Raw genomic sequence first — 26,461 nt, 5'->3', positions numbered from 1 at the left:
CCAGGCAAGCCAGCTGGTGGGGGACCGGAGGGGAGAGAAGGCACGACATTTCGACGGCCACCCCATCTCCAGTAAATGCCACCCAACCCGCAGTGATGGGCACTGGTCTGCCTGGCTTTTCACATCTATTCATTTAGTATCCATGAAAACCTTATGACAGGGCCTATTGTTATTCCGGCCTTACACAGAGCGGGGCGTGACGTGTCCTGGTCAGTGTGGAGCGGGGTCAGACGTCTGTCTGTATGACCCTGTCCATCCTAAACAGGTCACAGGCCGTGCCCCTGCCTCACACCTGCAGCCAGAGCAGGCCACCCTCCAAGGCCTTCCACACACACTCACCGAGCGCCACCCTACGCGGAACCCCACGCACAGGCGGTTCGTGGGCAGGCAGACGGCGGAACCATCCGGCACCCTGCTTTGGAGAAGGGCTGACACGGAATTCTACGCACACATATATTTCTAAGGTGGGAGCCAGCCATTCTTTCTCCTAAGTTTACCCCCCAAAATTCTATAGATGACAATCAGATTGGTTTTTATGATTTACTGAAAATCAAAGGCAAAGGGGGACTTTTTTGTCTTGCTTTTGCTATGACAGGTTTAGAAATTTGTCGTACTACATTGATTCAATTTTCCTTGATTTCAGCCATCTTTCAATAATGCAACCTGCTTCTGCTAGCTGGGTATACAAGAGAAAACCCAAAGGAACTGAGAATATTGAAATGGTTCTACCATTTCCATCTTTGAGACAAATGTTCCTCTCCAAGGAGAGCTGGCTGCGAGCATGTGACTGCTTAACAACCTTCTACACAGAACAGAGGACGCGCACGCGCTAACGCCGTCTCGTGGAACAGGAAACGCGGGCGGACGAGACCTCCAGTTTGATTCCATTATCTCAACTCTCCTTCTTCCGAGTTGTCACATACACTCCCATCTTGGATTTCTTTCTTTTTTATTAGGAAAACATTCAAACTGTTTCAAACCAGGCTGCCAAGTGGGGTCTGGCTTTCAAGCACAATGGGATGTATGCTGATCCTCCCTCTAAGTTACGACAAGGCTCGGACATTTCCCCACACCCCTCCTGGGAGCAAACAATAAAACAGAAGGAGGACGACAAGTCCACTCTGTGCCTGCCCCCAACCTCCACCTTCTTCAAGCTGAGACCTTTTTAAAACAATGGAGCAGAACTGATTTTTCTGTCCGTCACTTAAAACCTTCTGACTAGGAGAAGACAGGGAGATGCTGGTCATGTTTGACTTGAAATAATGAACACGTTAAAAGTGAGTTCCTTTTTCTAAGAAATAAATTTGAGTGAAATGAAAGTGTTTTCCTCAGAGGTCCCCCCAACGTCGAGGTCCTTGCTGCTCCTGGAGCAGATCCCTAAGCGGGACGAGAAGCCCGGGGTGAGCAGTGACGGCCAGGCCCTGCCGCCCCCACCCTGGGCGGCCTGCTTACCTCTTTTTCAATTTCTGCCAGAGATTTGATGGTGATTCCCAAGAGATCGAAGGGCTGCATCTGAAAACACAGATCGAGTCATCCTTTTAATCAGCTCAAAATGCTTCTTCACATCTGCTTTTATGCACAACAACTGTGACACCTCGAACCACCCTGTGTGATCTCGAGTTTTCTCCACCCCTCTTCCAGAGAAACCCAGCGGTATGACCCTCTAGTGACTAGCGAGGGTGAATGGACCAGGAACAGGAGCGTGCTTCCAGGAAACCTCGCCGTCAGTGGGGAAGGACCCTTCTGGTGGGGTCCCTGCTTAGTCTTCTGTTTGTAGCACGGCCACGGCGCTCCTGAAAGACGCTGACTGTTACCAGTAACTCCCACCTCGCTTCTCTCCCCGCCCACCTAAAAAGCCAGTTTGCTCTTTCTGCAGCGGTGGGGATGGAGGTGCCCACGACTTCTGCAGAGGCTGTCCTGGCTGGTGTGTCTATAGTGTGGGACGGGTCTAAGGAGCTCCGGGAGGCGAGGAAGCCGATCTCCTGTCTGGGGCTCCTTGGCCGCCAGGGAAGGGGCTGGAGGGAATTCCAGGTCTTTGAAAACGCAAGGTGAATAAAACCACTGCCCATCAATTATCGTCTGAGAAATTAATGGTAGTGAAAGAGGATAACACTGCATTTTAATGGGGTTTCTAAGATTTTACAAAGATTGGGATCTTTCTCTGAAAATGCTGGCTTTTCAACAGACAGTGTGAAAAATCAAATACACAGGGGTCAGCTGGAGGTCCAGAGAAGGCTGGGCTGAGATGCACGGTGAGAGGGCAGAGGGAGCTCTGTCTCTGAGCCCCCTCTGGGCACATTAGCATTCTGGATTTCCAAGAGGGGCACCGGCCCAGCCTCCTGGAGCCCAGGCCAGCAGCTGGCAGCCAGGGATGAACAGGTGAAACGTGAGTCTCCGACAAAACCCTGGGGTCCTCATGGCTCTGAACTAGGGCCTGAGGGTGGGGGCAGAGTGAGAGCCCAGCCTGGCCAGCAGGGATTTCCTGCAAGGCATGTAGAAAGGGGAGGCTGGCTCCCGAGTCCAGGGACCCAGATTCAAAACTGGGCTCAGCGCCTCCTCGTGATGCAGCCACACGTTACATCGTTAAATCGCTTCATCATTTCCTCTCCTGTGAAAAAGCAGCGTGGGCAGCCCTCCTGGCCTGGCTGCTGGGAGGGTTAAACGAGAGAAGTGCAGGGAAGTGCTCGGCACTGGACTTGGCCCAAGTCCTCGCGCCTTGAGCGCTTGCTGAGTCGGCAGAGCGCCGGAGGTAGCACGCTTGTGAGGGCAATCTTGGGACAGGGCCACCAAACGAGGCTCTCAGCTCTCGGGCTGCTCTGCCAGGAGCCACAAACCAGTTCGGCTCTCTCCCGCTGCCAGCCCGAGTGGCAGGAGAACAGGGCCGCCTGCCCACACTGCCCGGGATCCAGTCGAGGTCCAGCTGTTGCATCATTAGGCTCTAACTGCCCCACTAAACTTTCCCAACTGGAGCCGGTGCACAGGACAGAGCAGCCTCTCGCAGGGAGCAGGCGGGAGAGGCGCCAGCGTCTCCATGGCAACGTGGCCAAGTGGAGTCGGCTGAAGTTACTCATGCTCCGCATGTCACGTCACGAGCATTTTTCAAGATTAAGCTGCTTACCAGAAGGGTTCAGAGGAGGCCTATTATATTTCATGAAAATGGAAACTACAGAGCAGGTCAAATCGCAAGCCGGGTGGTTTTAAGCTGGATCCAAGAAAAACACTGAAGGATTCGTTAGCTGGTGCCCAAACGGGGGCCTTCATGTCTATTAGCTACTCAAAGCAAAGTTCTGCAGAAAGGATAAAAAAAAAAACCCAGAAACAAGTCTATTGAGCAGGCATAGGCTAGCCCTGCACAGTTAAGGGAGGGCCACTGCCCTCCTGGGGGGCAGGCGCCATCCGAAAGAGGGCCCCAGAGTGCCAGGCGGGGTCTGCAGCCCCAGCCCACAGCCCCCCAACGCCGTGCATGTGTGTGGCAGGTGCCTCTATGGTCCAGCCTTCGGGCCCAGCCAGTCCCTCTGTCACTAAAGATAGCTCGGGGACCAGCCTGGGCCTCGGTTCGCTCACGTGTATCATGGGGTCAATGCTGGCCTGCTATTCGGGGGCCCCTGAGTTAGAACAGAGAAGGTGGTTATCACAGAATGCAGCAATTACAATGGGAAAATGGGGAGCCTTCTTTCTGCAGGACATTGTCATCATTAAAGGAAAAAGAACAAAAATTATCAAGCTGAACTTGGAAACCAAGAATATTCACAACTGGCAAATTTCAGTCCAATTTATCATCACATTTGAAATGAAAAGTCTCGGCTGCGTGTGAGTTTCTCTGCTAGTCTGTCTCGCTCCCTCCTCAACCCCTATCTGATCTTTTCTTTCACTTCTCAAGCACCTACTATGTGTACCTACTATGTGCAGCACCAGCTGAAGGGGCCCAGAGAGGAAGAGGACTCACTGCCAGCTCTCAGGCAGCCCTGTCTGTCGCTGCTGCAGGGCTGAGCTTCCAGGGTGGACAACAGGCGGGCAGAAATGATCCCAATGAGGCATGGGGCACGAGGCCGCCAGGATAGCCCGCGTGCTGTGCGGTGAAATCAAGGTGGAGGGAGCTCAGGCTGGGGGTGGAGGAAGGGAAGGGCAATCATGCATGAAACTTACACTTTCTGGAACACAAGAAAACTTCTCTGAAATCATAAAAGGCACACCATCCATTGCTGCAAAAGAAGAAAAAAAGACAGAATGGCATTTCAGACACCATGGATGTTCAGTAACTTGAGATGTCGACACGGACGGTACAAGTGAGTCAGAGGCTGGAGCCAGCTGACATGTGCAGAGGTGAGTGTCGGGGGGAGCAGGTACCACCCCTGCTCCCAGGACACACACCTGGTGATGGAGGCAGACGCCCCGCATGTCCCCTGAACACCAGGCAGATGTGCAGACAAGAGCTGTGGGAGCAGAGAAGGGTCTAGAGCCCACCCTAGGAGTCTGGTGTCCGACCTGTAAGTGATGGGAGCCACGGAGGGGCTGACGGCAGGGCAGAGGTGCACGAGGGCTGAGAGGGGACAGAGCTGTGCCCTGGGAGGAGGTGGGCAGTAAGCATGCCCGTCAGACATTCTCCCCCTGAGAGTGATATCAGGTCCCAGGCTGTCGGCCTCCTGGGAAAGGTCAAGGTTGGAGAACAGAGTAGTTTTGGAGTCAGACAGACTGGGTTGAATCCAAGCTTCTCAAGTTACGTTTAAAAAGAGGATGGCACGGCCTGCGTTAAAGGGGTGTGTGTGAGCTGGAGGTGTGTACAGTGCCCGCACACAGTAGGTCTCAGTGGGTGGGAGCTGCACGGCCACCATCGCTGACTCTTGGTCATTAGTCCCAGGCTCCGTGGGCTGACTCATGGTTTGTGTCTGCTTGGTTTTAACAGGACACACGAGAAGGGCGGAATGGGTCCCCAGCAATTGCACACATGACACGGGGTGGGGGTGAGTGGTACAGTTCCTTTTCCACACCCCTCCACCCACTGTGTCCCCAGGTCATTGGAACTGCCTCCACTAGCGCATTCTTTCCCAGGATAAGTGCTCTTGATGAATTATAACGTCAGAGGAGGACTCTGACGCCACGTCAGTGCTGGAAACCTTGGCACGCTGAGCAGGTCGCATGGACAGAGCGTCACGGGCCTCCCAGGGTAAAGGCTCGGCAGCTGAGCGGGAGAGAGGCATGGAGGCTTCTCCATCAGGTCTGAGCAGAGTCGGGAGGAGCAGAGGCCACATTTGGCCTTCCTGGTCCCGGCTGTTTGTGCCTGGACCTGTAGCCCAGCAGTCAGCATGGGGGCCTCACCCTGAGGGTCATGGTTTTCTGGTAAGTTGTGGTTGTAGGAAGGAATAGAGAGACAGAATAGAAGTTTGGTGAGTGGGTTGCCTGAGAAATGATGCTCTGTGCTTCCCCCTCGCTGTCTTCCAAAATGGGGACATCTCTGGCATACAAGCAGGAGGCAAATTTTTCAGCCCTAAGAAAGGAGAACCTCAGAAGCAGAAAGAAGTCAAGGAAATAAGAGCAAGAAATCTGGGACAAATCTTCTCTGATCAGCCAGACGAGCCAAATGGCTCATTTTAAGCTATGTTCCTAATTTATTTCAGGGGAGAACAAAATGAAGCTCCCTCTGCTAAGTCTGAAGAAAAAGAAAGAGCACAGCTGGCCGCAGCTCCCGCACGGGAGACCTGCTTTCATCACAAGGCTGCTGTCCGAAGCGGGGCCCCTGCAACCTGCCGTGGCTGCCCTGCCCGGGAGAGGGCCAGCCAGGGGTGGGGAACAGTGTGACGCTTTCCCAGAAAGGACGGAGGGGAAAAGCTGCAAATCGTCCTATACAATCCGTCACACACTCAAGCACACCAGTGAAATCTGAGTACCTATGCATGCATGCTCATTTATGGCTGGAAAAGACCCGTCCGTGACTAGAAGATCCTCCAAAGGCCACAACGCCTTCTAGAGAGGGGCAGGACCAGGTGCCCCCAAGATCTAAGAGGAGGCCACGCACCCGTCCCAGCTCCTGCGGCTGTCCACCTGACGTGGACGTACCCCGACATGGCACTCTGTCTTCCCACCCCCTACCCGATGCCACAGAGACAGGTGGGCACGTGGCACTCGCAGCATTTCCCATCATTTCACAGATCGGGGCTCAGAGGCTCAGAGAGGCTGGGGTCTGCCGAGGTCACGCGGGGAGCAAGCAGCGACTCCGACGTCTTTGGGTCTTCCGTTACGTATGGAATTTCTGAGAACAAATCTGCCTCTTCTTCCATACCATGGCCAGTCAAGGTTCTGATGACCATTATCTCGCCCTCCCTAAGTGTCCGGGTGGGCCTCTTACAAGCTCTTTGTGATCAGACCTATGAGCCAGGAAGTGGGTGTGTGCACGAGCCAACAGTCCCGGGTCAGACCCACTTCCGCCTTCTCCCCAAACCCGCTCCTTCCTTGGCCTTCCCTCTCACCGTTCCCCTGCAGCCCTCATCCGGGCCAGACCAAGCCAAGCACTAGAAGCCACAGCCTATTTCATGTCTCCTTTAAAGTCCCAAAGCCCACTGTTGTGCCTGCCAGGGCCATGTCACTCTCTCTCCTGGCTCCTCTCTGCCTGCTAGACAGACGGCAGGGTCCACAGCAGAGCGCCCCTTGCTCGCCCCTCAGGAAGCTTGCTGACTGAATGCCCGGTGGGCAGTGCTCAGCGAGCACGTCTTCAGCACACACGGCCAAGCTGAGAAGCCCCATCATCCATTCACTAGGCTTAGTGCCTTGGGTGGTTTAAAGACCTTATTAGTGCTTGGGGCTTCCCAATACAACAGGGTAGAGAACTGCCTCTCACTGGTGACAGCGGTTTCCATCTAAATGTCAAAGTTTGTTTAGAGAACTTGTGTTTTAGAAAGGTGGTGCGGAGACCTGCAGAGGCCTGACACCCCAGGAAATGAGAGGCCTGGGCAGCCCCGGGCGGGAGAGAGCGAGGGGCGGCCCCTTCCCAGTCGGAGGCTGGCAGTCACGTCTGCGCCCCGAAAGGGAAGAGAACAGGAGGATTTCCAAGGTGGGGCCGTCACTGGCATTTAAGGCCCTGACCCCTCACTGTGCCTCTTTAGAGAACGCCCTTTCCCTTCACCCCTTATGTTTATACCCCGGCCAGCCCTCTGGGCTCTGCTCGGAGGCCCTGTCTCTCCTCCCTGGGTACCAGGGCCGTGTCTTCTCTCCTGACAGTGCATGTACAAGTCACCTCTGCATTCCCGTGTCCTGGGCACAGGGCAGGGCCCCGAGGGGCTCAGTGGCTGTGCTGGAGCAGGAAGGGAGCTTCCCTGTGGACGGGGGGTCTGGCCTGGGGCACGTCCCTAACCCCCGTGAAGGCCTGCTGTGCTGCTGCCTCCCCCCACCCTGCTGCTGCTGGGGTGAAAGCCATGGATTTCCGGAAAAAGCCTGGGCACCACTTCTAGGGCCTGGGAAGATCCAGGCAGGGAGGGGTGTCATTGTTGTTGTTTTAATTTTAGTAGTTTATTGAGATGAAATTCACATAATATAAGATGAACTGTTTTAGAGTGAACAACTCTGTAGCATCTGGTGCCTGCACCATATTGAGCAACCACGACTTCTGTCTATTTCCAGAACATTTTCCTCACTCCAGGTGACACCCCTACCACTCAGCAGTTCCCCCGCTCCCCCCAGGACTGTGTTTTTATCTCTCCTCCCAACTGACCATCATGTCTTTGAAAAGAAAGATCTAGAAACACACACTGGCTTTCTGGACCGCGGTGGCCCAGCCTCCTGGGATGCCGTGCTCCTGCCTTGTAGTTACAACAGGGGACGGGGAAGGGTGGGTTTGCCCAGGTTGGCTGACTGGACTTGGAGGGCTGCAAATAAAAATTGAGAAAGGGAGCAAGACCCAGAAAAAAGTAACTTGTAAAACTTGGGTGCTAACAATAACAGCATTTTTTATGTACACATGTATATATTATATACAAAAATAAAATTTTACATAGATATATAAATGTATAATGTATCATATATAAACATCTATTTTATATCATGTATATTTATATAATATGTATTTGAATAATATATATTTTATATTATATATGTGTATATGTATTATATGTGTATACATATATGTATATGTACACGTGTATGCATATGTGTACACACACGTAACATTTTCAAAAGGCCCTCTCTTGGTTTCTAAGAGAGACTGAGGGAAGCAGTGGATAAGGAGGGTGCGCGGCCACTCGTCCCTTCCGGGGTTTCTGAGCGGCCCTACAGGAGACTTCCTTCAAGGACTCTGCTCACCCCCAGGTTCTTCCCCGCCCTCCCTTCCAGAGGTGAGGTCCTCCCTCCCAGACCTTCTGGAGAATGGCAGAGAGTTGTTGGGGCCGACGGCTAACCCCCCGGGTGAACAATCAAGGTGTTTGGTTAAGGCACACCTTCTGGTCCTCAGGGAGGCTCAGAGTTAATTTCTTCATAGAGAAACTTCTGGAGGAGGCTGAAGACAGAAGACCAGAAGCGACATCATTATGGGATCACGCCAAAGGCAGCCCGTTGAAAGAGAAGAAGGGGAGGAGGCATTCCCGAGACTGTTTGAGAAGCAGGAGGCAGCAGCGTGGTGGCCTTCACACCGTGGTGGCCCTGACGGGGCTTAGCGGCCGAGGAGACGGTGAGGAGAACCATGCAGCTCTAACCCGACCGTGAGGAGGAGCGGTATGGTGAAGGGAGAGAGGTGGGGACTTTGGGGTAAATTACCGCTTTATCTCAGAGTTCAAGACAGGAAGACAGGCACAGTCAGAGGCTCCTCATGTTCTCCTAGAAAAGACTTTAACAAACTCAGAGGAAAAGAAAGCCAGTCGGTAGGCTCCTATGGGCTGAAGCTCCCGAATGCAAGCTGGCTTAAGAGGAACAGGACGCTCTTGTCCAGGTGTGGAGTCCCCTTAAAAGGGGAGCCAGAGTCCCCGGAAGCCAGTGAGAGTTTGCTAAGCAGACGATCTGCTGGCCAAATTTCATTTATTCTAAAAATCTAGTATATCAAAGATTACGGTAGACTGAAAGAACGTGGATTTTAGCAAAGCATTTGACAAATCTCTCATGTTACCCATGTGGACAAGACGGATAAATACGGCTGGACAATGTTAAGGGTAGGAAAATCCATAACTGGTTGGACTAGATGCTCAAGAAGTTGATTAATAGATTGATGCTGACCTCGAGCGACCTCTCTGGAGGGTGCCCAGGGCGTTATCAATTACTTCAATGAAGACATGCATAAGTGGGCTTATCTAACACGTGGCTGATGGGGAGTCTGGGTGGACAGTCTATAAACTGGATAACGGAGAGAAATCCAATGAAGACCTCAAAAAGCTGGGATTTGGGGCTAAATTTAACAGATGGAATTTACTAAAGGTCAGTGTTAAGTCATGTACTTTAGGTCCGAAAAACCAGCTGTATTAGATGGAATGAAAGAGACGTGGGATAACAGAAGATACAAAAAAAGACTTCTTTGTAGTTGAGTAAGTCAACAATGTGATGTGACTATGCAGAGTGGGAGGGATGCTGAGTTAAGCTACAGTGCTGCGGACCTGGCGCCATCTTGGTCTGCTCTGAGCTTGAGTGTGGATCTCAGTGCTGGGACTGCATTCTCAGAGGGGCATTCCAGGTGGTCCACAAGGAGGCCCAGGATGGTGAGGGACCAGAAGCCATCAGGCCTGGTGCTCCAGGAAGGCAGGCTCCTGTCCATTTTTTGTTCATCATCGCCCCTGCCCAGCACCCCAGAGCCCAGTGCTGTGTCTAGCACATGGGAAATGCAGCAAGATGGGGCTCTGGTCCAGACACAAGGAGACTTGAAGGTAAATGTGATCGAATGTCTGCACACATTCTCAGAGCTGTCACAGGAAGAGGTATGAAAGAGATGGGGGAAACCCTGCCCTCCTCTGGGAAGACGCACTCTGCTCTGGTGTAAGGGTGGACCAGAAGAGCTGGGGGACGAGGGTCCAGGTAGATGGCCACTTGTTGGGGAGCTAGGGAGGGATTTGGTGTGTTGGGTAGAAAGCTGATCTATAGGACTGCTAAATCCTCTTTTTTTTTTTTTTGAGGAAGATTAGCCCTGAGCTAACATGTGCTGCCAATCCTCTTTTTGCTGAGGAAGACTGGCCCTGAGCTAACATCCATGCCCATCTTCCTCTGCTTTATATGTGGGATGCCTACCACAGCATGGCCTGCCAAGCAGTGCCATGTCTGCACCTGGGATCCGAACTGGCGAACCCCAGGCCACCAAAGCGGAACGTGCGCACTTAACCACTGCACCACCGGGCCAGCCCCTAAATCCCCTTCTAATTCCATACCGTCCATTTCTAGTCTCCTTATCTGGGCAGCCTTTCCATATTTTAAAATATCTAGAGGTTTGCCAAACATAATTCTTAAAATCAATGGCACACATTTTTCATGTCTTCCAGAAGAGTGCTCAGCAACCCTCTCCGTCCTGGCTTCTCGTCGGGGAGCACGTTGCCTGCCTTCCTTTTTCCCAGCTGAAGCCAGTATTTGGACTTCACTACTCTTAGTGCTGAGAGACCGCGATACTCGTTCTGGCATTCGGTCTATTGCCGAGTCCCACGCAGTGACACATGGTGGAGGAGCTGGAGAGGGAGCCAGGAGAGAGGTCCCAGCTCTCATGGAGCCACCATTCAGGGGGTAAATTTTCATCCCCCAAGATGCCTTCCCTGTCAGCCTGGAGTTCTCACATGGACACTGCCTCACCAAACCGTGGTCACAACCCAGCAGAAGGGACAGCACCTGTCCTTCCTCATTGGCGCCAAAGGTGGCATTTCCAAGGAACACGGCAGTCTCTCCTCTCCGGGCCCCTCGGCTCCCAGTGTGACATAACAAAGGTTCCCCCAAACCTCGGGGGTAACAGAGCTTCTCCCCTGGCCCAGTTCTACAAAAGAGGGAGAAGGGAAGGAAATCCACATTTTGGAACCACATTCTAGGTGGTGAACACGCACCAAATCACTTAACCCTCAAAGTGACCACTTGCAAGTTATAGTCAAGGAAACTGAGGCTGAAGGGAGTTACGCAGCTTGATCAAGGAGCGGGGATTCCAGCCCAGAGTCCAGCTGGAGGTGTCCAGCACTGCAGTGGGTGTGACAGGAGGATGGGTCTGAGAGGTCAAAGGACGGAGCACTGACCCCTGACTCTCAGCAGGTGGCAGACGTGTGGCTGCCTCACCTCTCTGAGCCTTGGTTTCCATGTCTGTAAACTGGGGATGCTGTGACAGCTCTCCCAGGAGGCTGCTGTGAGGGTGAAAGGGAAAGCAGCCAGATGAGAGAGCTGAGCGCCTGGCGGGTAGTGAGGGGCGCTCAGCAAACACCAGTTTCCGCTCTGACCAAAAGCTATGCGCTAGGCAGGTTTCCTTTCAGTGCCAGGACAGTGTTTTTTTCTTCTTCTGCCTTTTTTTTTTAAATTTTATTTTTGGTGGCAGTTTTAACAAAACGCTGATCCACGGCACGGCGCAACCCACAGCAGACGAAAGCAAGGATGAGCCACAGGCTCTGTAGCGCAATTAGCATTCTCCTAAACAAACGAGCTTCAACAGAGCTGTAATTAAGCAGGCCTGTAATTAAGTATATGCCCTTTATCATAACGATCATGCTTAAAAATGGCATGATGCATGGAACTCTGTTATTAATGCTGTAATCCCAAACTGAAGTGCGAGTACATAGAAATCAACGTGTCGGGCCTGTCACTGGAGTGTTTGTAAAATACATTAAAGAAAAAAACCAGGAAACAATGAGCTCATTCAACTGTTCTTTTTACAATCAGGCACTACAAGTCAAGAGGATTGTGAATGCTTACAGGATGTGCAAGGTTTAAACAAATAAAGCTCTGATCCGCTGCTGTATTCACACCACCCCCTATTTTAAAGAAGGAAAAAGGGGATGATTTTTTTTTCAACTGACCCGAATACCTGCCTTTGCTGTTCTTGGGGAAGTAGTCCAATTTGCATGCTGTATTTGTTTGGACATTAAACTGGATTCCTGCTTGCACAGACAGCTCTGCCATGAATCTAGGAACTCTGCCTGGCAACGGGACAGGGCTGCAGCTCCTGGGTCTCCCCTTCCTATGGCAACCATAATTTCCCTTGCTCTGGCAATCCCTCAGAGCCATCCCTTGGTTCTCCCCCTCAAACATACACCCTCAGACGTCTGCAGGCTCAACACGAACCCTCCACTGACCAACCCCCAAGGGCTCCGGACCTCGGGCCATTCCATTGCCTTGGAATACCCACAGTTGCTCGGGGCTGCCAAGCCCTTCCCTCGCGGACATCCCAACTGGGAAACACCCCAATCAACACATGTACTAATTTCAACATGCTTGATAAAGAGAGTCATAAAAGCGTGTGGTAAAAAATACAAAGACTCCATTACCAGCGTGTCAAGTGTTATCTGCTTATAGTTGTCAAGTGGTGTTAAGCGGATTCAAGTCCTAGTGCCTCAGAAGTACTCGCAGAGACGATGGTGAACGGCGCGGCTTATTGGCAGGTAGTCATTTTCAGAATGAAATTAAATGCAGTTGGAATGGTGGGAGGTCTTTAATTCTGTGTGCCTGCTTGGGGCTCGGAGCTGTAAATAATCAGTGGCTCGGCCCTCTCTTCTCCCCCTTCCCGTGGCGTTTCAGAAGTCCTCCGCCATTTGTGATGGGAAAAACGCCAGCCCCTCCAGATCTCAAGGCCATTGCTCAAACTCATTTGCAAACCGAAACGCCCAGCCCGGTCTGCTTTCTTGGCGATTTCACTTAGGGGATACTCCTCGGAAGATGTCTGCAGACGCCTCCAGAGCTGTCTGCTCGGTGACGTTCCAACTGAGTTTATGCAAGGCCAACAACTTCCTTCTGGATCCCCAAAGTGATTTGTTTTGCCACGTTATTCATAAGCCAAAAGGATTGATTCATCAGCCACGTTCAGAGCCTTGGGAGCCCCATGCGTGAGGGGCAGCTCCGCGGGGAGGGAGAGCGGACTCGGGTCAGCCCGCTGGCACCAGCCTGGCGCAGCCGCTCGCCGGCCGCGGGGCTTTGGGCAAGTCACTTAGCCGCCGAGTCAGACTGTCATCTGTCAAAGACGGATAATCACGTCCACTCGCAGCACTGCTGTTGGGATGAACGCAACTGAGAGGGAGCGAGCGCAGCCCGACCCGCAGCAGGCACTCGACACGCGGCGCCACGGCTGGGACGCACGACCAATGCAATGCGGCCTCAGAGGACTGAACGCAGGCCGGTGCCTCCGCCTGCCTCTGACTCGGGACGAGCGTTTAGTCTCTCTTTAGTCTCTGTGCCTCTCTTCCCTCCACTGTAGAAGGAAGGAAATAATACGTGGACCACTGTGAAGTTCAGAGGAAATAAAAACATAACGTTCCAGGGACAAACTAACTGCTCAAAAACTGTCACCCTTGCCATCATCATCCTCACTGCCCTAGAGGAAGATGCCCTTCCGAGGTGGTAGATCTTTTTCTTTTTCTACCTACTGTTACATAAAAACAGAAACGCGGCCACAGGAAATTCTGCAACCCTGGGCTGTGAATCCCAATCCAAAGGCTTTGGAGGTGCGGAAGCAATGCCTGCCCAGGAAGACGCACGGGGTCCCCGGACCGCGGCTCTCCCCTCATCTGCTGTCTCTGGCGTTACAGGTCAAGCGCAACTGTAGGAGCAAGGCCAAGCCAGGCCCGGCTGCTCACGGCCCCTGGAAAAGGGCCCCAGAGGTAAAGTGAAGAAAAGTGCCCCTGGGTGTCAGGAGGTTAACTGGCCAGGTCACTTGGAAATGCCATACTTTCCACATGAAGGTGCCTTCACACCACAAACGAGTCTTCTCTGAGGTTCTATTTGGCGGAGGCAATGAGGAAGCCCTTCTGCCCCCACACTCATTTCTCTGCCCCCCATCTCTACCTGGAACACCTGCCAGCAGCTGTCACCTTGGTCACGGGGCCCATTTCGCCTGTCCACATCCCAGTACCCTGGGAGGAATCTGGGGGCCTCCAGCTCGTGGGCCCCTCCTTTCAGAGCAGCCACCCATGGGGTCCAGCGTGGTTTTGTAGCAGGACGCTGCCTGCAGGTTCAGGGTGGGTGTCTGCCAGCTGTGGGAGCTGGGAGGGCAGAGGCTACGGGAGGCTGGGCCACGGGCGGCTGCCCTATGCTCTACACCCACGAGAAGCTCCAAACGCACGAACGAGAACATTCTTACCCCGCTACAGAAATGCTTTTTTAAACTTCATAAGTATTTAATGGCTTGGGGCAGAGACCAATGGCATTTTTCTCAAAGTAAAGATAAAATCCAACTAAGTGACACTTTTCCATGTGGGTAAAAAGGTACCTGGATTATTGAGGGGCTCCTAGGTAAGTCACATGTGTTCACACCTGCTGCCCACAGTGAACACACACAGAAACTCCTTGGTGAGCTCGAGACTAACAACAGGGGCTTTGTAAACGCAGAATCAAAAGCAGAGACGAGGGTCCGAGCGGCTGTGTTGCCACCAGGAGCGACGACATTCCTCTGGAAGGGAGGCATGGCCTAAGATATACGGAAGCAGTACAAGCCCAGCCACTGCTGTGTTACTGAGGGTGAAGACCCGGCACAGGGCAGGCCTGGCCGGCGACTGCCAAGCTGCCTGCTCCGGCGGCTGCTCGCAGGGCTTGGGGCCCCACGGGCACGAAGATGCACTTTCTGTTCGAGGGCTCCTTTCTACCTCCTCAGAACCAACTCCTATATATTTTTAAGTTGTAGTTTTCTTAACCCGTCAATAAATGAATACATTTTCTAAAGAAACAATTCCAACAGTACAGCTAAATTAAAGCGCCCCTTGAATCCAGAGCCCCCATCCCAGGGCCAGCCCTGGACACGGTCTGTGCACAGTCCTCGGGGTCCTCCCAGCCCGTTTCCCAGGCACTTACACGCATGTCTGCATGTATAGAAGAAATACAGAATTTTGTCTTGTACGTGTTTGTGTTTTTAATAAAAATGGTATCACGGCATAATTAGCTGTTCTGCAATGTGCTCTTTTTCACCTGTCAGAGAGTGTCCATGTCGGTAGCTGTAGATGTCTCTCACTCTTTTTAACAGTTGCACAGGAGCAAGGGTGTGGAGAGACAACCAGGGCCCAGTTCATAAGGAGCCTTGACTGCCAGTTTAAGAGGCCTGGATGGCACCGTGAGGTCCCTGGGGAGCCACTGAAAGGTTTTTGAGCTGGAGAGAGACATGGTCATGTTCATAGTCTAGGAATGTCTCCCCAGCCGTGGAGAGAAGAACGGGTTAGGGGCATGAGGCTGGAGGCAGGATCACGGGGAGGAGGCTCTGATGGGAAATCAGGTGAGGGATGCTGGTGGCCCAGACTAGGACTGTGACAGTAAGAACAGAGGACACGGGGCGGATCGAGGGATATTTAGGTGGCAGAATCAAGAGACCTGGCAACTGGCTGTGAAAGGGCGAGGGAGGAGGAGTTGGAGTCCAGGGTGACTCCGAGATTCTGGCTTCAACAGCTGGAGAATGGGGTGCCGCTGCTGACATGGGGGGTTGCGGGGTTAGCGGAGAAGCGCAGGCGTAAGGTGCTGGGTTCCATTTTGGATGTGCTGGGTTTGAGGGGCCTGTGAGACGTCCAAGGGAAGAGGTCAGTCAACACTGGTTGGCACATCATGATCGAGGAGGCAAGACTGGTTGGTGAGGACTACCCGGAGGGGAGCACAGAAGTGAGGCCTGGGGGCTAGTTTTGGAGTTACCAGCATGGTGATAATTGAGGCCAGGAGAGAAGGTGGGATATTCTGGGAAGAAAACACCGTGAGAAGACAGCCAGGTCCAGGACAGAACACTGAATGATGCTAACACGTAGTGCTCAGGTTGAGGAAGAGAAGTTGGCAAAACAATGGGAGGTATCAGTATAAACTTGGTTTTAGTAAGTAGATATAGATATATGTATGTGTATATACGCACGTACATTTATATGTACGCATATCTACTCAAACATACACACATATACATATATTTATCTGCTGTGGGCCTAGCAGCAATGAGCACACCCAGTGCCCAGATTTTGGTGTCTAGTGTTCTCTTTTAAAAGAAAAATGCTTTTTAGAAAACAGCTGATTTAGGGCTGGAAAGGGAAGGAACAAGCCCCGGACATCTTGTTGTCCGAGAAAGTAAAGACATTCTCAAAGATTCACGGTACTGTGGCAAAGGGACACAGGAGCCAGCTTGAAGGGGCTCCCACTGGCTAAATCTAGAACAATTTGAATATCAAAATAATTAATGACAATAATGAACAAGAATCCACTAGCCCACACCAATACACGTCAGTTGGGGATATAGGAAAGCTCTTCCTTCACAACAAAATGCCAACTAAAAAATACTGAAGGAATGATGGAATTATGAAAACCAACAGATGCTAACACTAGTAGGTGAAAATTTGATGAGTGAGCTATTTACCTAGTCCTAAAGTACCTCCCAAAAATTACATACTAATTACAAAAGGGAAAGTAGTAACTTTAGAGTGAAGGAATGTGGCAAAGATCACTTAACTGGGTGAGGCCAGCTAACTTCACCAACACTCGGTCATGCCAGCATCATGAGCCTCCTCCATGACGCACTGAGAAGGATACAACATCTGTTGAATAAATAACAGTGAAAAGAGAACTGGCCTTGGAGTCAGGAGGCCCACATGCAGCTCAATCAAGTCTCAGTGTCTTCACCTGTGGGTGAACGGGCTCGATCAGTGAGTCTGCTGGTGCTCATCCAGCGAGTTTAAAAAAATTACCACTGCCTGCTATTCCTCCCCAAGAGGTTCTGACTGACTCGCTCTGTGGCGTGGGCCCTGGGCATCAGCACATCTTCCAAGCTCCCAGGTGATGCTAATGTGCAAGTGGGTTTGGGCAGCCCTGGGCCAGATGGTGTCTAAAACTCCTTCCAGCTCCGACATTCTTCAGTCTCACAAATGATAAGAATCACCATAAGTATTAAATACAAATCGGTGATTCGAGCCCCTGGATTTAACCCCAGAGGATGCAGTTTACAAAATCCACCAGGGTTGGCCCATCGTAGGTAATAGCTGATTTCTCTAACCCTCATCCAGGTTCTACTTAAACAAAGGGTAATTGTAGCTTCTGGGCCAGAGGCCTCCCCTTCCTCTCCTGGAAGCAAAGGGCAAGGAGAGCCGGTGTCCCAGATGGATGGGTGTGGGAAGAATCCTGATCCACCACTCTGGAGAGCCCTGCCCAGGGCAAGAGCATGTCGGGCACTTACACACATTCCATTTAAACCTCCTGATGGCCCTGTGGGATGTCGCCATCCCCACGCTGCCAAAGGGACCTGAAGCCCAGAAGGGAAGGGACTTGTCAGGGCCACAAAACAGGAAAATGGCAGAGCTGGGGCAGAAAGGGAGAGCTTTGAAAGTCCACCGCCTTCCCACCACACGAAGGACGGGGTAGGAACGCCCTCCTAGGGGACATGAAGAGGTCACCCAAAGGTGGAAGCAGGAAAGTGCGATCAGGAAGAGAGAGTGGACGGAAGGTGTGTGGAGTCTGAAGAGGTCACGGAGTGTCCTCTGGGCACTCCCCCAGGGAACGCCGCTCACGCCCGAGACAAACACGCCACCTCAGAGACCTCCAGAGTCAGCTTCCAAATGCAGGTCTCCTCGTGCCTTTACTTAAAAACTTGAAGTGTTTCCTAAAGGTTACAGGGTGACGTCCAAATGCCTTAGTCCAGTACTCACAGGGTGACTCCAACCCAGCTCTGTGGCCTGGCTGCCCCTCCCAGCCTGCTCCCCACGCCCAGGATCCAGCTCCCCCAACCGACTCACCATTGCCTGGCTGGGTCATGCGTCTGTATGCGACGTGCTCTTCTTGCCGTTGGCTCAACCCGGAACACCCATTCCTGCCTGTGGACCCCCGAACCTGGATGAAATGTTACCCCTTTGGTGGGGGGGTGCTCCCGAGCTATGGCTCATTGGACTCAGCGGTCTGTTCTCCAGCCGCCAATGTGCTCTGATCACTGGTGCCAACACCCTTCCCCGGATTACGAGCTCCACGCCAGCCCAGGGCTGGTGAGAACGAGGTGATGGACAGGCAGATGAGCGCAGGCCCCTATCCAGCATGGGAATCCTGCAGGGCTCTGTGAAGAAGGGGCATTCCAACCCCTTTACTCTGAGTCCATGACCAACGAGGAAGCTGTGAACTGCTTGCTTCTTTGCCTGAGCACTTTAATAACAGGACAGTGGGCTGGCGGACCACACACACTGGGAAGGTAGAACCTTGATATAAATTCAGGATTTGAAAAGAGACTGCCCGCAGGTTAAAGAAGAATGGTACAAGATGTGACAATTTGGTACCACAGCACAGAGGTCTCCTGACCTTGGCTAGCGGGACCAAGTTCCCAGGATGTGGCCCCCCACGTGAACCAGACTCCAGGATGAGAGCTTTGGAGTGACGGCCCGAGCCCTGGGGTCGGGGTGAGCCCTGTGAGGACACTGCCTGAGTGGGCCCCAGCTCCATCCCCCCTAAGCTGCCAGGTGATTCCAAAGACCAGTCACAGGGATGGAGAGGTTGGGGCCAAAGAAAGTCCGACAGCAATCGACATCCAACCTATTGTGTTTGTGGAAGACACTGCTTGTGTGCATTCGAACCAGGTCACAACTGAACAATAAAACTTAATTTGAAAAGAAAAAAAGGCATTTCTTTTCTTCTTCTTTTTTATTTTTTTGAGGAAGATTGGCCCTGAGCTAACATCTGTGCCAGTCTTCCTCTGTTTTGTATGTGGGATGCCGCCACAGCATGGCTTGACAAGTGGTGTGTAGGTCTGTGCCCGGGTTCCAAACCCATGAAACATGGGCCACCAAAGTGGAGCGTGGGAACTTAACCACTACGCCACCGGGCCGGCCCCTAGAAAAAAAGGCATTTCTATGTCTCATATTTTTCTCACTTTAAAAAAGAATACTGGACTTCCCCGTTCAAAACCACAGGCCTGGCCATCCTCCCCCTCGTGAAGCTGGACTCTCAGCGTCTGGCTGGGGCGGGTTGGCTCTGACAGTCCCCACAGACGGGCGTGGAATGACAGGAGACTGTGAGATAACGCCCATGGTTGGGATGGGGCACAGGAGCACCCACACCACACACACAGAGGGGCATTTCCAATCTCAGCAGAATGTTCAAGAAACTGTCCCCTGAGAAATGGCGTCTTTTGAAAGCAGTACCTCACCTTCCCCACATTTGGCTCCAACAGACAAGCTCTCTGGACCATGGGGATTTGAGCGAAAAGGCGCAGCTTGAGACCGAACTGTCACCTGCATGGACGCCCGCTTCGATTCGGAAACACCAGGGCATGCGCTCCCTTCTACCCAGTTGCCGTGTCTATGAAGCATGATGCCACAAATTACCCAGATTTCAGATTTAATATTAACTTTTAAAGGGCATGTCACAAAAATGTATTCTCTAAATGTTGGTTGTTAGTTCACTTTGTAAGTCTATCATGGGAAACAGGAGTGAGGCTGCCACCCGTCTCTGGCTGCACCTGTCACGGACATCTCCCGCCACCTGACAGTAATTCCGACGGAACTCAGCAGTCCCTCAGACGAACAATTTAACCATCCGCCGTCTCAGCTCAACCTTAAGATTTAATAATAGAGCCTGTGAATATAACTCTAATTTCTAGAGCTGATGAACTTTCAGAGGCAACATGAGTTGAAATAATGAGCGTAGGGATGACAAAGAATTCTAACCCAAGGTTCTTTGAACTATCGAGTATAATAAGCACTTGTTCCTTTCTACAATGGGCATATAAAAAGAGAAATCTAAATAATAATTGCTGTAATTATCTTGAAAAATATGCAGAGATTAATGGTGATTATGAAAATCTGTATAATTGTTCTCTGAAACCATCACTGATGAAGTGGTATCTCGAAATGGCCGCTGCCGGAGAACTTTGAACACCGAGCGCCATGTGGGCGCGGAGATGTGACCCTTTGGCTTTCTCCCTGTAAAATATTGCCCTGTGTTTACGAAATTGTTTTCCATCATTTCCAATACCCTGGCCTGCATTTTAACTCTTCATACCAGTGCCCTGAAAAGGTTCCAAGACGCCCTTAATGGGATGCGTATGTCATTGCGGTTCAAAGCCCCCAAGCTCAACTTGTTATTTATTCAAATAATTAATTACTCTTGTATCCATCGAGCAGTTTGTCATGACACATTAATGACTTGATAGACTTCTATGAACTGGTGAACACAGAACAGCAGAGCGTTTTTATCGTCATTTAATTTTAAAACGATCCTGTGTGAAATTATCTAGTCGTGAGTGATGGGAGCATAAAGAACAGACTCAGCAGAGCCCCTTTTGGATCATTGCTTTATTAATGGTAACGTCAGGGAAATGAAAAATGCTAACATTGTCATATTCCGCTGCTGGGTGGAGATGAATGGCTGGGGAGTGGGCGAGGGCTCCGCGCGCTCCCTTGCCAAGAGCGCGAAGCCCCTCCTGGCGCCAGGCCGGCCGGGGCTGCAAGCCTTGCACACCCACGGGCTCTGAGAAACCACCTGCACGCCCAGGCTCCCTTCTGAGTTTATGGTTCTCCACGTCTATTACTTTGTGTGTGTGGTCTTTCTTTTTAACTTGGATTTTCCACTGGTGATATAAAGCACCCTCACGAAAACATTTCGCTTTATTGCTTTGAACATTAAACGTTATTAATCCAATAGAAAAACGTTAAAGATACTGCTGTCACCTTTAAATGTGAAATGATATTAGGCCCTAAAAAAACGCTGGGTTGGTAGAAAAGATGTTCCCTTAGTTTCTTTCAAGTCTTGAGATGACTGTGCCGGGTTGATGATAAAATAATATTTCTACATGGCTCACAGCACACCATCTGCTTAAAACAGACTTCCTGTTAAGCTATTCTTTTCTTTTATATAGTGAAAATTGTTTCTCAGTTGTTTTAATTACAAACTTGGGAATCTATGCAAACTATTCCCCCTGCAGCGTGATGCAAAGACGACAGACGACGATCCTCGAAGAGCCACAGCGCCGGCCTGCGGGCGGGAATCGCGGGGGTGCTGACGGCCACACGCACCGGCGCACTGGGGACAACAATGGAAAAGGCAGCAAGGCATTGTTCCCACCCTCCTTGGCAAGAGAAGAAAGGGTGGATTTCTTTTCCCCTACAAGCTTCCTGTTTCTGTTTTCCTGATTCCAGTGAAAAGCTCTGCCACCCACTCGGATGTCCAATCCAGGGGCCTGGGGCAATATGGACCCGTCCCCTCCCCCTCACACCTCTCCTTTAAACCCCAAAGAGGGTGGCGGTGGTGGCAGCTCACACTTAATTAACTCCTCTCCTGCGCCAGGCCCTGGTCTAGGTGCTCTGTGTGCTGACTGATTTCTCATTACAATCCCATGAGGCATCTCTGTCTGTCTGTCTGTCTGTATGTGTTAGTATCATTGTTATCATCACCCCCATTTTATAGGGGACACTCAGGCAAAGAGCAGTTAAGCCACCTGCCTAGAAGCACACAGCTAACAAGAAGCTGAACTGAACCCAGGGGGCCTGAGTCTTCCCTCCGACACGACGGTGCCTCTTAATTCTATCCAGAGATCTCTCTGGAACCCGGCCCTCCTTCCCAACCTCCACCGCCCTGGGCCCCCGGGAAGGGGATACCCACTCCTCGAGCCCTGACATCAGCTGCTTGGCTACTCCTGGCTCCATATCGCTCTAACACCCTTCTCCTGCAGAAGGGGATTCGGAAAGAAATGGGCACAAGCAGAGCATTTGGGCATAACTGCAAATACATCTGATGTGAGTTGAAATGGGGGTGTTAGAATTCTGAGGATAAACACGGAAGGGCCCGGGAAGGTCCAAGAGGTGGCTTCTCTGTGGAATGGCTTCCTTTTCCAGATGGAGATGCTTGGGCCCATGTGCGCATGACTTTCACAGGGACCTCGCCAGCAAGGTGGCAGCAAGGCTGGAGCTCAAGGCCAGGGTGCCCCGTTACGCAGTGAGTGCCGGTCTCGGCACGCGAGCAGAGCCTCATTTTGCCCGTCAGGGAGGTCTGAGTAGAGCCGTGGCAGGTCAGCGTGGCTGGGTGGAATTCCGCCAAGGTTGGAGGCTGTGGGGTGTATCTCAGATTCATGTGGGCGAGAGCTAGCGGGCCCCTCAAAGAGACAAGCTGGCACCCTCCAGAGCAGCTGACACTCAGGTACAGGAGACTGTAGATGCCACAGGCAGGGAAAAAAACAGCGATTTCACATGGGAGCCCCAAATGGACAGTCCGGGCAGATAACCCAAATCACAGGGGACACTGCTTCTGAACCAGGGCAGCTCCACTCACGCAGCCAGCCCGCCCCAAATAAGCTCTGACCGCAGAAGCTCTCTCTCTGGAGAGCAGTCGCATCTCTCGAGATGACAGCCACACCGTGGGACAGGCGCTGGTCCAAGCGAGTGAGGGAGGGACGGAGGGGTGGGCACTGGCAAGCTCGGCTTTCGTTAGCGCTTTAAAGATGGCATCTTCAGAGGTGGCCTCCGGGAGGTACCTCCTTTCTCTCCAAACCACAGGTTCTCAAACTTCCAGGCGTGTGAGCATGGCCTGGGATGCTCGTTAAAAGTACAAACTCCAAGCACCCAACCTCTGGAGGCTTTGGCTCAGGAGCGCCGCGACGAGGGCACCATGGGAAACTCCGCTCCGTGCTTGGAGCCAGAGAGCGCGTGGGTGAGGGTCTCAGGGGTGCAGTCCCGCGGAGCTTTGCTGCACAAACAGGACTCTGTCACCCACAGGGACTAACCACGACAGGGCAGGCGGTGCTGTAGCACCCGCCACAGCGGTCACTTGGTGAGTGCCTGGGACTTCGCACCAGGCACTGCGCTCAACCCGTCCCCGTGTCACAGCCCCGTGAAGCAGATGGGATCACGTGTCTTATGGCCTCGAGAGGCACGGGGGCCGTGCGTCCAGTCCAAGGGAGGCCAGCACTGGTGACTATGTCTGTCTAGCTCAGGAGGCCAGGCTCTCGCCAATCCGACGTCACTTAAGACAAGATGTCAAGAAACGCTAGTGCTGAAGCACAATCAGGAAGTGCACTCAGCAAGTGATCGTTTATCACTGATTATGGAACCTCACCCTGGGCTTCTCTTTGGTCCAGACCTTTCGTGGACGGAGCCTCTAAAACTCACCAGATGGAAGGAACCCTTGTCTGTCTCCTGGTACCTGCAGTCAATCTGCTGAGAACTCAGGGTTTCCACGGCTTTTGCCCTCAGTAGTAGGAGAGCAAGAAAATAAATTCTGATAGCTTGTAACTGTCTCTTCTGGAATCCAGACAGAAGGCTCTTTTCTCTCTCTCTCTAACTCAAATTGAACTCTTCATATTTTGAAGCTAAGGAATGCATTTCCAACTTGTGCTGGAATCTTGAGTTTCCTTCTTAAACCTTCCTGTGCTTTCCTGAGTAATGACTTCCAGCCACTTGAAAATCTGCCCTGAATTTTTTAAAGGGACCCTTTGGTCAGAGTAAAGTGGAAGAACACATTTCAATGGAACCTAACAGCTTAAAAAGACACATATTCTCCACCACGAGGGTTTCGGTGCAGCTGCAGTAACTAGAGAGGACACGCTGCAGGCAAGAATTAGGGGGAACCATCGTGAAACGCAAGGCCCAATAGCTTCTTAAAAATACTTTAAAGCCCCTTGGAACGGTGCTATAGGCCAGTGTGGAGTGAGGGTGTCGGCCAGGGCAGGGAGCAGCTTAGAAATGAGAGAACTGAGACACCCAGAGTTCTAAGAACCACAGTGTGGACACCGGTGGGGCCTCATAACTCCTCCGGGGTTGCACACCCATTATCCTTTAGCCCAGTTTCCACCCTGTGCCCTGCGAGGCCTACCCTGTTCCAGTTTCACCATGACGACACTCGGGCTCAGAGAGGTTTACTGGCTTGCTCAATGCGACCCAGCAGGCCAGTAACAGAACTGGGTCTTGAATACAGGTCTCCTGACTGCTATGTCGTCATTTATTGGGTCAGTGGAAAAACCATTTGAGCAGAGGCCTTGGAAGGGACCCCAGAACCCAAAGTCAAAGGCTGCCGCTTGGCAAGAGACTATTCAGGGCTGCTGGTCTGGGGACTCCGGGGGCCCAGAGGACACAGGTCATCAACGCTCTGTCTTCATTGTGCAGCAGTTTCCAAATCGTCTTTTGACAGACACTTTCTGAGAGCACACTTTTTGGGCTCGTTGTTATTGTTCAGTTTTCCGTGGAGACGGGGCTGGGCTGCTGATCGGGGTTCTCAGCTTCACTCCCTCCGGGCTGCTGGACAAGCACCAAATCATGATTTCATTTTCGCCTAAGGTTGTGAAAGCACAGGGTGGTTTTAATGTTCTGCCTGTAAAACCCCAAATGGCCAGGCGCTAACGGCGCTGCTCCAGCACACGGCCCTTTTCCCTCCGGGTGTCCACGAAGCCGCGTCCTTCCACCTGAGACAGGCTCTCCTGCGGTACTTGAGAACGTAACATTCACGGTGTCTACCATGGGTGGAAATCCTGAAGGGCATGACATGAAACTATTTTTGCTAAAAAAGCACAAACTGGAATGCTGTGAGTGGGGTGCTTGGCTGGCGACTAAGCCCGCCAGACACTCAGCACCTGAATTTCAGCTCAGCTGGGACACTCCCCATTCTCCTCCTGCAAAAGCAGGACCTCTTCTGAAGTGACTGTTTGGTTCTTTATTTAAAAAAAATCGACCCCACCAACTGCTGGCGCTGGAAGGGAAGGGAAGAGGGAGTCAAAAAGGCCTGAGAGAAGGAGGGGGCGCAGGCGGGGCCGGGGCGCGGAGAGGAGTCTGGGATCCATGACCGAGCGGAATGTGGACTCAGGGCGCGCTGGACTTGGGTCCGCGAGGGAAGGAGCCCCCCGCACACGCTGGGCATGCAAATCAGAAAGGGGATGCGTGAGCGTGGTGTGGCCAGGGCTCTGACTGTGAAAACTGCTCTTCAACGAAGACAGAAAACTTGGGTGACAGCAAAGAGTCAGTCAACTTGTGGTGTGAGGATAGACGCAGAAAGTACAGGATCCTCGATGGTTCAGGAGAGAACAGGGAACCGGGAACACTTCCGAGAGTAAAGGTGGTTTGAGAATTTTAAGAGGGCTTTTTTTCCCTCTTTTAATTTTTTTTATTTTTTGGTTTTTTGAGGACAATTAGCCCTGAGCTAACATCTGCTGCCAATCCTCCTCTTTTTTTGCTGAGGGAGACTGGCCCTGAGCTAACATCCGTGCTCATCTTCCTCTACTTTATATGTGGGACGCCTACCACAGGATGGCATGCCAAGCAGTGCCATGTCCACACCTGGGATCTGAACCGGTGAACCCCGGGCCGCTGAAGTAGAACTATGCACTTAACCACTGCGCCACCGGGCCGGCCCCTCTTTTCTTTTTTATAAATGGAAGTTAGAGAGGGGCGCTGTTAGCAGACGCTGCTGCCGGTGAAGCCGTCTCTCACTCAGCTTCAAGAGCGGAGGAGAATGGTGACGGGACAGAACCAGTGTCCCATGCAGATGAAGCTGGCCTCTGTTGAAGAGAATGCCTTCTCGAACCTAACCGCAGGGGAAAAGGAAGCTTCTGAGGCAACGTGGCCCGAGAATAGAGGCTCCTCTTCCTCCCAGCTCTGCAGCCGTCTTCATGACCCAGCCAGGCTCTGCCAACGTTCTCAACACCCTGGGCGGGGGGGGAGCAGGAAGGGGCGAAAATGGGAGTTGCGGCCAAGGGCACCGACAGCCTGATTAGGAAAACCCGGGGTCTTGGCCCAATTCTTTTTTACATAAACAGAATGCACTGTTAAAATTATTATTAACAGTGATGTAATATAGGGAGGAATGTATTTTAGTGACAAAATCTATTTAAGTAACTTTATAAATGACGTCAGCTTGTATTTATAGAATCATTAGTTCTAAAGGTTCACCAAAATGTTTCACTTTTACATGACTACATTTTGTAGGAGAAATTATGTGCTAAAGAACTGTTTTTAAATTTGGGCATTTGGGGGATGTCTTGAGGAATTATCCTAGGAAAACATTTATCGTCTGATTACGGTATTAGGAAGAGATGTTCAAGATGACCTAGCAAAGCTGATCGTTCTAGAGTGACCCACAGCCGCAAAACCATCTCATGGACCATCACAGGCTCAAAAATTCACCACCCTCAATTATTCAGTCAGGTCTTCATGGGGCTAGACACACAGGGGTTCAAGTCAACCTGCCCCCGGCCTCCGCAAACTTATCCTTACTCTTAAATGGGAAATCTGTTTGCCTATGACCAGGGCCACGGCTCCATCTGTGCAGCCCCCAGCCACTGTGGCTATTCAGTTATGGAGTCGGGTTCACAGGAGCAGCTGAAGAGCTGTGAACAGTGCCCAAACAGGGAAGATTTCTGCCAGTAACAATAATAATAATAAAAAAATCTATTCTGCCCCACTAGGCTCTGGGGACAAAA

The 26,461-nt window shown here is 51.8% G+C and overlaps 1 protein-coding gene across 10 annotated transcripts in view; it reads right to left on the bottom strand.

The window, feature by feature from the left end:
* MVB12B (multivesicular body subunit 12B) overlaps positions 1-26,461 on the bottom strand; it is a 188,956-nt gene that overhangs the window by 19,400 nt on the left and 143,095 nt on the right. For 6 of the 10 annotated variants that reach the window (XM_070596298.1, XM_070596306.1, XM_070596301.1 and 3 more), the window contains 2 exons: positions 4,147-4,202; positions 1,453-1,512 (listed from right to left, as the gene is read on the bottom strand). In XM_070596298.1, coding sequence (XP_070452399.1) covers positions 1,453-1,512; positions 4,147-4,202 — 116 coding nt within the window. Of the gene's footprint in view, positions 1-932; positions 1,378-1,452; positions 1,513-4,146; positions 4,203-26,461 lie in introns of those variants that run through there. The other 4 variants (XM_070596304.1, XM_070596302.1, XM_070596300.1 and 1 more) reach the window with 1 other exon arrangement.

Source organism: Equus przewalskii, chromosome 26 (assembly GCF_037783145.1).
Source record: "Equus przewalskii isolate Varuska chromosome 26, EquPr2, whole genome shotgun sequence".
NCBI classification, from domain to species: Eukaryota; Metazoa; Chordata; class Mammalia; order Perissodactyla; family Equidae; genus Equus; species Equus przewalskii.
Note: the sequence above shows the minus strand (reverse complement) of the source record. Positions and strands in the feature narration are given on the sequence as shown.